General features: G+C 34.9%; 1 protein-coding gene across 1 annotated transcript; it reads left to right on the top strand.

The window, feature by feature from the left end:
• Window positions 1796-6975, top strand: LOC109229167 (proton pump-interactor 1-like). The gene is made up of 8 exons (XM_019394512.1): window positions 1796-2125; window positions 2868-3271; window positions 3963-4157; window positions 4297-4476; window positions 4598-4792; window positions 5523-5621; window positions 5706-6245; window positions 6355-6975. The coding sequence occupies exons 2-8, from the start codon at window positions 2906-2908 to the stop codon at window positions 6673-6675; spliced, it is 1896 nt and encodes a 631-aa protein (XP_019250057.1). The 5' UTR covers window positions 1796-2125; window positions 2868-2905; the 3' UTR covers window positions 6676-6975.

Genomic DNA, 11370 nt, shown 5'->3' with positions numbered 1-11370 from the left:
ATAAGACATCTATCAAGAAAAAATTTATTCTCAAAATTTCAAATTCGAGAATTTTGATTAAAAGTGAAATAGTCTTATTTATCCACCATGATGATTTTCTTTTCTACTACAAATAGGGCGACTTGCATAATCACGAATTGTTAGTTTCTCTTACCCTTTTGAAAAAAATCTCAGTGCTCATACGTATGAATGTAACTATACATGGGAGTAAGGTTCTTTTTTCGTGCATGCATTCCTTTGTTTCTTTAATATTGTAATATAACCCTAGCTTTCATTTGTAATAGTTGGAAAATAATAAATGAGGACGAACAGTAAGTTTTTACCGTGAACTAATAGCAAGTTTTATTTTAATGAGAGCATATACTCTTTAGTAGTGCTTTACAAGAATTAATTTTTGGTTTACACAATTTCTTTTCAACAGTTCTGTACAATTATTTACACACCACACATGTATTGTCTATTTTTTCTTTTTCTTTTTTCAACACATGTGTTGTCTAATTCTCAAGAGCAGTAGTTTTTTTATAAGCATCAAACTAGAATTGTGGAAAATTAGTCTTACTAAACTATATAGAAATTAATACCACCGTCTCAAATTATCTGTCATGATTTCTAAAAATAGTTGTCTCAAATTATTTGCCATTTTAGAAGTTCAAAATAAAATTAATTCTTTTTTCTCATTTTACCCTTAATAGCAATTGTTCTTGAAGATAGAGATAGCATATAGATAGAGTAAATATTCAAGAAGAGAAATTATATCTTAAGACATAAATAAGGTTAAAATAATTCAAAACTCTTTTAATTAATATTTTTTGTAATGGACATGTAAAAGAGAAACACGACAAATAATTTGAGACGATTGAAATAATATTTCTAGACATTTTACTAATAACATAATAACGGCTAACATTTGTTTTTGCTCCTTCCGTTTTCACTCAAAATTCAAAAACATTGATGAATACTTCTTAAAAAAAGAAAAAAAAAAAATCAAAATTATGCATATTTTTGTTAGGTGTGAAACTTATGGGGTAAGAAGTTGGAGCATATGATGCATTTGGAAAATTCGTAATATTTTTCCTTCATAATTCGCCAGGAATTTGCAAATTCATGGTATATTGAGGCAATCTAATATGTCCAACTTAAACTTTCCACTTTTGCAAAGAAAAATAAGTAGTAAGGAAGAACAATAGGGAATTATTGATAATTTATTAACTGAAAATTCTACAGCTCTAATAGCTGCAATTATATTTACAATTACTCAGTTTTAATGTAAATTTCCACTCAAATACTGAATTAAGCTGGAAAATTTCCACTTAAAGCACTAAAATGGAATTAACATATTAAGCTGATTTTAACATATCCAGGCACACACACATTATAGTGCACATGACTTAATATATTTACTTTTTGCTATTTGGAGCTGGCTAAATAATTTTCCATTTGAATATAATTTCTTTTTACTGTTTTTCAAAAAATAAAAATATTGTCTGTTCATAAAATTTGATCAGATTTTCTCAATTAGGCTTGTTAGTTTTTGGGTGAAATTTTTTCTTTTTCACTAATAAATTTTTAATTTTTTTTCAAGTGAAATGCATATCTAAATATAACTTTAATTTTTTAAAATAATTTTAAAAATTTATTTTTTAAGTTTTAATCAAATAATCCGATTATAGAGAAAAAGGAAAAAAAAAAAGAAGAAGCTAAAAATGGACAAAAATATCAAGGATACCTTCTTTACTGCTTCGTAGAAAACGGCAAAATAATAAAAGGGAAGTGTCTATATTTATCGTAACAGTTTAAAGAGAGCATAATCTCCTTACTATCCCCACCCACTCTTTCCCATTTACAAGACTACTACAATCCCATCTCTCTTGTTGAAATTGAAAATTGAAAATTGAAAATAAAATAAAAATCCCATCTCTCTCCAATTTAGCATTTATAGCAAAAATATATTGTTACATTTTTCTCTCACGTTTAATAGAGAAAGAGAGAGAGATCTGAAGAAGTCTGACTCATTTCTCTCAATCTCTCTTTCAGACGGCTCTCTTCAATTTTTGTCAACAAAGGAAAGGGGCCAGCCCACCACTCTTTTCTCTAAATCTCAAACCCTTAGTTTTTCCTATACTCAGTAAGTCTCCTCCATTTTACTAATTCTGTTTCTTTACTCTTTCTTCTTACTATTATTCCCTGTTTGAGTTTTTTTAATTTCTTCCATCTGTATTGATCTTGACTTGTTTCATTCACTTTAATTTAGTACAAATGATTTGGGTTTTGTTTCTTGACAGGAGGGTGGCTTGAATTTATCATTTTTTTGCTGCAAAAATCTGGTCTTTATGTGATTTTATATTTTTACTGATTATAGTTTGTGATTTGAACTATTTTTCAGTTTCTTTTTTTGCTTTCTTTTGTATGAATGTACAGATGGCATTTGGTTGTGTATTGGATGCACCTTTTCTTTGTTAAAGATCCAATCTTTGGTTTTGATTTTTTTGTCCTTAAAGGTTTGTGTGATTTTTATTACCATTTGCTTTTTCTCTGAGATGATGCTGTTTTAATTTTTTTTTAATTGATCTGATTGTTTGAGTGAGTAGCTGATCTTGTGATCAAAGATCTATTTTTTTAATTGCTCAATAATTTCTGGTTGGTTCCTAGTTCTTGATGATGGATTAATAGGATCCTGTGGGCTGAATCATTCTGCATCAATAGTTTTAAAGTTTAGTCCATCTTGAGCTCGATATGTAGTCCATAAATTAAGAGTCTTTGCATATCACATTATTCTTGTTGCTATCAACTATTGTGTATCTTCTGAATTATGTAGTAGTTTGTAAGTACATAAATTTGCTAATGTGTTCAATGTTTGCATGTATCAGGATCAGGCACCTTTTTGGTTTTGTAATTTAATAAAATAATGGGGATAGATGTGGAAGCTAAGTTAGTTCATGTTCCAGTTGAAGCTGGAAGTGAGCAGAGCAACCTTCTGAAAGAAAATGGAAAGATGAATCATGGTTCAGGGATTACCGAGCCTATAAAATTTGGTTCTCATGGTACTGAAGAACCTAAGAAGGAGGAAGTAAGCAGAACTCCTGTGAGCAACGTACCGAAGGATGCTGTTGAGGACTGGCCTGAACCTAAGCAGATCCATTCGTTCTATCTTGTTAAGTTTCGGAGATTTGAAGACCCAAAATTGAAGGCTAAAATTGAACTGGCTGAGAGAGAGCTACAGAAAAAGAACCAAGCAAGATCTCAGATTATTGAAAAATTAAAGGCTAAAAGGGTAAGCTTTTGAGTGAATCTAACTTCGGCTGAACATTTCAAGAGCATATTTTGTTTATGTTACTTGGTATCCGGGGGGGGGGGGGGGGTAACATAGTCTCTCTCTCTTGGACTGTCAAAAGTCCAGGAGTTGCTTATAACATGATCTTATCCTCATATCTTTCTTTCTCATTTTCTTGCGTTGTATACATTCTTGATTTGCAGTTCAATTCTTGCATGCACATATCCGTGTAAGTGTTTGAAACTGCAAGCTATGTCTCTTACTTAAAAAAGAACCTTTACTCATGCATTCCAAAGTTCTCTTACCGGAGAGAAAACTTTAGTAAAGTGATGGATGACTTCAGGGATAAACTCAGCAAAGCAATATATAGTTCCCAGTCAGACGCCGATAAGTGCAAGAAAAAGGATGGTAACAGAAGTTGCAATAGACTCACGCTTAGTGACTTATTTTTCAGATTTTTTATTATGTCATTGCTGTCCTACAATTTGACTTGAAAATATTACCAAGTCAAAGATGAAGAGGATGTTGTTATCCTGCACTTTAACTATATCTCCTCAGTCCTCAAATTCAGCAAGCTACAGAAAGTTGATATTGCTTATTGCATGGTCCTTTGTTAGTTGCCAATTTGTCCAAACTCTGTTCCTATGGGAGTATGATAGCTATAACTAAATAACTCCCCGAGTATTTGCAGGCTGAACGATCAAAGGTAATTGAACAAAGGAAATCTCTCAGTGCTGAGAATAAGGAATTTTGGAGTACTATTGATGAGAAAAGAAAGGAAATGGAACCTCTGCAACAGGCCTTAGGCCAGCTCCGCGGTGGTAGGGATGCAGGCCGAGAGAGGGGTCCTATAGTATGTTCATCCGAGCAGGAGCTCAATAGCCTGGTAAGCACTTGTTTTTAACTTTACTTTTCCTTCAGCTTAGGTTTGTTCCGTCATTCTTCTTAGCTCTTCTCCTTTGCATTTGTTCATTAAGTTCAATTGCAATCGAATAATGCCAATTTTTATTTTGGCAATTGAGTAGATTAAGAGTCTGCAGTACCGCATTCAGCATGAAAGCATTCCTCTGAACGAAGAGAAGCAAATTCTCCGGGACATCAAACAACTTGAAGGGACAAGGGAAGCTGTTAAAGAAAAGGCTGCAGCAAGGGCACAGATTCATGAATCGTTGGGTGAAAAAGAATCAATCCAGAACCAGGTCAAAGTAAGGCATTTAGGTTATGTTTCTCTTATATAGATACAAAACATTCTATCCCTAAAATATATCATGTGATTTTGCTGTGATCTGCCTGTGGCAACTGCTAACACACTTTGTGGTGCTGAAGCTTATGAGTGTTGGCCTGGATGGAGTTCGGAAGGGGCAGCAGGAGGTTAAGGCCAAGCTTAAGCAAATAGATGATCAGATTGACGCCATAAGCAAGCAGATCAACTTATTGGATGAGGAATTGAAGGAAGTCGTGGAGAAGAGGGACAAGACTTATGAACATATTCAGGAATTGAGAAAACAACGTGAAGAAGGGGTATGCTGCTCCATTTCCTTGTTGACTGAACTGTCTCACTATTTTGCTAAAAAGGGGGTTATATTATAAATTTTGCTCAGATTAAATCCCATTGATTTGATAATTAGTCATAAGACACTTAAAAAACTGTGCATCTACTGATGGTGTATTTGAGTATTTTTGTTTCCATGTTTTATCACACGTTCTTGTTGTATTGTCCTGTGTTTATCTCTGTATTCTTGTAGTTCCCATTTAAGGTGTAGGAATTTGGTGAGGGATCTGATTTTTCTCCGTCCCTCTTGAGTTTATTTTGTTAGGAAATCATTGTATAGCAGTTAGAAGGATTTTATTTCTGTTTACTACACTCCTCCCATGTACTGGCAAGTGACACGAGGATTGTCTTGATTTTATAGAGAATGACTTCAGATTTAGTTAAAAATCATATTTGGGAATTACTAGCTAGCATATGTATTTATTTGACTAACTATTGCATCTGTCCTTGGTGATATTCCCCCCCCCCCCCCCCCCAACCACCACACACACACATACACACAGAGATCTGAGAGCCCGAGGGGGTCTCAAGGAGATGCCAGTTGATTTCTTCAATGTTCCGTTTATACTCTCTGAAAATCTTTCAACGGCGTTTACTGACTTTTGAAAGTTGAAATGCTCTCTTATTACTGCAAGCATCAAGAGAAATAGGTTTTTAGACTGAGGTGATCTTTATAACCAATTTCTTCCAATTTTTCAGAATTCTTCTTTCTACCAAAACTCCAATGTGTTGCACAAAGTTAAACAGCTCGCAGATCAAAAGGATGTTGAAGCCCTTAAAGAGCTCTCAGTTACAGAGGTATGCTGGATCTTTCACCGTCAGTTGCACAATTTGCAGTTTTCTATGTTTACATTGACAATCAACTTTTCTTCTTTTCACTAGGTCGATAAGTTCATGTCTCTCTGGTGTGGTAAAAAGCCTTTTAGGGATGACTATGAGAGGAGACTCTTGCAGTCGCTTGATATCAGGCAGTTGAGCAGGGATGGCAGAATGAGGAATCCCGACGAAAAGCCTCTGGTGCTACCAGAAGTACCTACTGTCTCCCGAGCCGAGGTTCCAGCAAGAGCTAATGCAAAACCTGTAAAGGAAGATCATGTGTCTGTTGAAGCTGCTCCTGTTCAGAAAGAACAGAAGGAGAAGAGTAGCAAGCAGCCAAATGATTCTCACGTTAAAAACACAAAACGCACCGAGAAAAAAGATGTCGTCATTGATGAAGAGGAGGAAATTTATGGTTTGGAAAAGATACCCAAGGATATTAGTTCCAAGAAAAATGAAGTTGACGAGGCAACGTTGAAGGAGATGAAGAAAGAGGAGGAGATAGCAAAAAATAGACAGGCTATGGAGAGGAAGAAAAAGCTGGCAGAGAAAGCAGCTGCAAAAGCTGCAAAGAAAGCTCAGCTAGAAGCTGAAAAGAAGCTCAAGGAAATTATCTCTCTGATTCTTTATAATTCTACCATTTCCATGTGGTTTATTTCGTTGTTAACATTCAGATTAGCTGTGGACTTATCTAGTTACTTTCAACTCCTTTCAGGAACGTGAGAAGAGAGCGAGGAAGAAGGGCGGGTCTTCTGTCGCAGACCAGGAACTAACTGAGGAACCAACCGAAACACCTGCAGAGGTTGCCGAGGAAGAAAAAACGGAGGAAAATGTTGAAACAACCGTTGCACCCAAGGTCAAGGCACGGAAAGAGAATACCGTTAGGCATAGAGCAACACGTGCAAGAGGCTCGGAGCTTCCTAAAGCTATACTAAAGCGCAAGAAAGCAACGAACTATTGGCTATGGGCTGGTGCTCCTGCTGCTCTGGTAGTGCTGATACTTCTAGTTGTTGGATACATATATCTTCAAAAGTAAAATGAGTTGGGAGAGTGAAAACAAAGACATTTGGCTTTAGTGCTTACAATACTGCAATAGCAAGTCTTGTTTAGTTTATCATAACGTTATTTCATGTTTCTTGCATCCTAGTCTAGGATGGAAAACTCATAATGTTGCTCGTAGATGCGGCCTATCTGAGATATTAGCTGAGAGAGCCTATATGTTTTATTTGTTTGGTGTAGTTGCAGTTGTTGACATTTTGCTTAAAGACTGTCATCTGGACCTTTTCCTTTGTAGACATTGATATTTTATCATCTTCCTACTTATTTTTTTCGTTGAGAACCATTACCATTGACATTTACAGTGATTTATATTATACATGTCAAGTTGTGCAACAACAAAAACAATAGACTCGCGGCGTTCGATGGGAGAGTGGTAAGTTCTGTTTGACTATTAGCTATTTCCATTACGGAGAGCAGCAAATTTGGTCCAAGGTTGATGTTGAGTGAGATTTGATATAAACATGGGAAACTTATTTTTTCATTTATTCTTTGGGTAATGAAATAGGACTTGAACTTTTATTAGGTGGTATGCATTTTATTCTTTTAATTAGTTATAAAACATCATTCTAGTCCTTCAATTGCATAGGAGTAAGGATAAGCTTTATACACTCCTGAAACATACAGTAAACTCTTTAGTTAGGATAAATATTTAGTTGAATTCCATTAATTCTTCCATTCTCTTTTAAATAAGTAATAAAATTCCATGCAAAAATACGCTACATTAACAATGTAATATATGTAAGGCAACTTAACAATTATAGTGAAACCTAATTGAAAGATCTATATTTCATTATTAATTGCTATAGGGTTATCTTTACTCTTAAGACTAATTAAAGAGAGAATTAAGTTGCTGGCTTAACCCAAAAATTTAAGAGCTACAATTACACTTGTTTATTTTCTAAGTATGCTTTATGGGGGATCGGTTGTTTGGATTTTGATCTAAGGGTGTGTTTGGTACAAAGGAAAATGTTTTCATGAAAAATGAGTGGTTTTATTATTTATTTTCCCATGTTTGGTTGGTGAGTGGAAAACTTTTTCCAAAAAATATTTTATAGTGTTTGTTTAGAGAGTAGAAAATAATTTTTTATACTACTCTCCTCACCCCCTTCCCCCCCCCCCAAGGTGATAGTGTTCATGTGCTCTCTAGACTCGCCCCCCCCCGCCCACCCTACCCCAATTTCCGATAATACCCAACGTCTTCAGGACTTTATTTTCTTCGAAAATTTAATTATTCTTCTAAAAATTTACACAAACCCAAAGGAACTAATGCAACTTTTTTACGTAAAAGTAATGTTGAAATTTGTGCTCCATAACTAAAAAGAAAATATCTTTTTTTTTGTTAAAAAAAAGTACTCTTTCTACAACATGAAAATAAAGTACTTGTTTTGTTGAAATGAATGAAAATACTTTTTCTACATCATGAAAGAAAATACTCATTTTGTTGAAATGAAAGAAAATATTTTTTTTGTTGAAATAAAAGAAAATACTTTTTCTACATCTTGAATTTTTTTTGTTGAAATGAAAGAAAATATTTGTTACTATATCATTTTGTTGAAAGGAAAGAATTTTTTTTTACATCATGAAAAGAAAGTATCTTTTTGTTAAATTGAAACAAAAAATACCTTTTCTATATCATGAAAAGAAAAATACTCATTTGTTGAAATGAAAAAAAAAAGTACTCTATCTATAACATGAAAAGAAAGTATCATTAATAATTTATCTATTTAGGGTGGGGGGTTGGCACAGGGATCGGGTGGAGTGGGATATATAGGTGATCGGGTGGGGGTGGGTTGGCAGGGGGTGGGGGTGAATTGGTGCGGATGGAAAATAGGGTGGGGAATGTTAAAAAAGAGTTTTTGAAAATATTTTCCCTTCTATTGATAGGGAAAATATTTTCCTCCAATTGGAGGAAAAAGAGTTGATGAGGAAAATGATTTCCAAAATATTTAGGCCAATCAAATATGAAAAAATTGGAAAACATTTTGCGAAAAATATTTTCCTTTCATACCAAACACACCCTAAGTTTTGCGAGTTTACCTTTGGATTCGAGGCAAACAATACCAAAGCAAAAGTAAATTGATTGAAGTTGGAATTGATAGTAAGCATAGGCGGATCTAGGATCTAATGGCTACGGGTGCCGTTGTATTCAATGTAGACTTACTGCTAGTCAATGAAGTTGAATTAGGATGTGCATCGGGTCGGTTCGTGTAGTTTTATTCATTTTGAATTAATTTGGTTCGCTTTGTAAGATTTTTTGTGCATAAATAAACACGTGATAGCCAAACTAAAAATGTTTGATTCTTTATTTGAAATCAAAAAAAAAAAAAACATTAACTAGATAAAAGCGAAAAAATAATATCCAAAGCATATTCAAATAAATATTTTGATGAGATCTAGAAAATGAAACAGAAGTAAATATACTTTTACAATTTAAATAAATAATTGAACATAGAGTGGAAATACAAGGATGAAATAAAAAGAATTAAACAAAGGAAAAGAAAATGTAAAGAGGGAACAAGTCGTCTAAGAGGGAAAAACAAAGTTCAACCTCAGCTAATGTGAGAAAATGGGTATCGATCCTCGGCCCAAAGCCTGGTGGGGGGGACCTTGACCGTGGCACCTACAATCACTTTATGAATGGGGGTGCCGTTCTTTGCTTTATCTCAACGTCTTTTACGTGAAAAAAAAAAACAGAATGAAAAGCATTTATTGGCTAATGGACAGGACAGAGGTCTTCTAAACCTTTGGTATAGGTTCAAATCCTATTGGATGCAATTTATCTATATATATTTCTGATTTCTTGTCTAATGGATAGGACAGAGGTCTTCTAAATCTTTGGTATAGGTTCAAATCCTATTAGATGCAATTTATTTCCACACACACACACACACACACACATATATATATATATATATATATTGATTTCGATAGCAAGAAAGACTGTTTGAATATTTGAATCCAAGACGCCTGATTCCTTTTTATTATTAAGATTAAGACAAAAGTGATCAATATTTCTTTATTAGCAGAAATGAGGATGTTGAGGTGGATGTGCGGGCACACTAGGATGGAGAAGATTAGGAATGATGATATTTGAGAGAAGGTGTACGTGGCCCCCATTGATGACAAGATGCGAGAAGCGAGGCTCATATGGTTCGGGCATGTACAAAGGAGAAGCCAAGATGCTCCAGTAAGGAGGTGCGAGCGGCTGGTTGTGGAAGGCACGAGAAGAGGTAGAGGCGGCCTAAGAAGTATTGGGGAGAGGTGATCAGGCAGGATATGGCGAGGCTTCAGATTTCTGAGGACATGACACTTGATAGGAAGTTGTGGAGGTCGAGTATTACGATTGTAGGCTAGGAGGTAGTTGAGTCTTGCGTTACTTTGTACCTTTGTGAGCCTAGTACGGTAGGGTTTTGTCTAAGATAGCTAGGGGCAATGTCGTGTCTTACTATTTTCTATTTTTCGACGCATGATCCATTTACTAGCCATCGTTTTTGCTTTGCACTTTTCTGCATTTTATGTTCCTATGTTTCCTATGATCTCCGTGGTGAATCTAATATTCTCTCCTTTTGTCTTTTTATTATCTTGAGCCGAGGGTCTTTCGGAAACAGCCTCTCTACCCCTTCGGGTAGGGGTAAGGTCTGCGTACACACTACCCTCCCCAGACCCCACTCATAGGATTTTACTGGGTTGTTGTTGTTGTTGTTGTTGCTTGTTCCTGAAGTATAAAGGGGGAATGCACATTTGCTTGAAAGAGTTTCCAAATAACTGTTTTGCGCCTTTGAGCCCGCATAGAGCCTTTGATTATACCTCGCCGAAAATCTAGTTGTTGCGAATAGCGTATTAAAGCCACTTCCTTCCCGTGCCTATGTGAAATTTTACCCGAGCAATCGGTGCCGTACCACCCCATTCCTCTATATAGATCCGCCCCTAATAGTAAGCGTCGAGTGGTTGCTGGTATTTAAAACAGAAAAAGGATCAGCTGAAGTTTGATTATATGTATATAAAAATTAGTACTTCAACTGACATCAGCTTACACTTCAAATTACTCAAACGACGTCCCGAGCAACAATATTCAATCTACATGAATTCGTATCAATCATTTGTCCCAACAAGTCCAATATAATTCATCTCGGATTCATACTAGCTACAAGCCATTTATATCTCATTCCTTCATTGTTTCTACAATTCATATCCATTAATTCCATATATGGTAATTGGTATTATTCAAGCAGTTGGAGTCATTACCCAGCTCATTATTTAATCCCATGTTATTATTCATTCTCTTTTAGATAGATCCAAAGTGCCAATAGTAGGAAGACCTCCTTGATAAATATTTACACCATCTGATTATTCACTAGATAATAAGTCTCTTGATAAATATTACAATTATTAGGGTGTGACAAAAATAATAAACCTGTGATTTCACAGATAATGTTAAAAGATATTAACACTATGTTGCATAAAATTTAGATCCTTAGATTACTAAATGAATCGTCGGATATGTTGTTAACACAGAACATATATAGGTCCTCTAGGAACTGGAAAGACTCTTTCAAGTTTCAAGTCTTCTGCGTATTATCTTAAGTTAGGACGATAAAAATTTGGACTTCTGGTAGCAAAAACCTTATTAACTTGTCAATCTAGAGTGTCCTTCATAACAAGCGCATTGTTG

Source organism: Nicotiana attenuata, chromosome 7, assembly GCF_001879085.1.
Source record: "Nicotiana attenuata strain UT chromosome 7, NIATTr2, whole genome shotgun sequence".
Taxonomy (NCBI): domain Eukaryota; kingdom Viridiplantae; phylum Streptophyta; class Magnoliopsida; order Solanales; family Solanaceae; genus Nicotiana; species Nicotiana attenuata.
This window is presented reverse-complemented; position numbering and strand designations above follow the sequence as displayed.

Coding starts and splice junctions, on each gene's coding strand:
- LOC109229167 (XM_019394512.1), top strand. CDS start 2,906: ATGGGGATAGATGTGGAAGCTAAGTTAGTTCATGTTCCAGTTGAAGCT. Junction 3,272..3,962: donor AAAAATTAAAGGCTAAAAGG/GTAAGCTTTTGA, acceptor GAGTATTTGCAG/GCTGAACGATCAAAGGTAAT. Junction 4,158..4,296: donor AGCAGGAGCTCAATAGCCTG/GTAAGCACTTGT, acceptor GCAATTGAGTAG/ATTAAGAGTCTGCAGTACCG.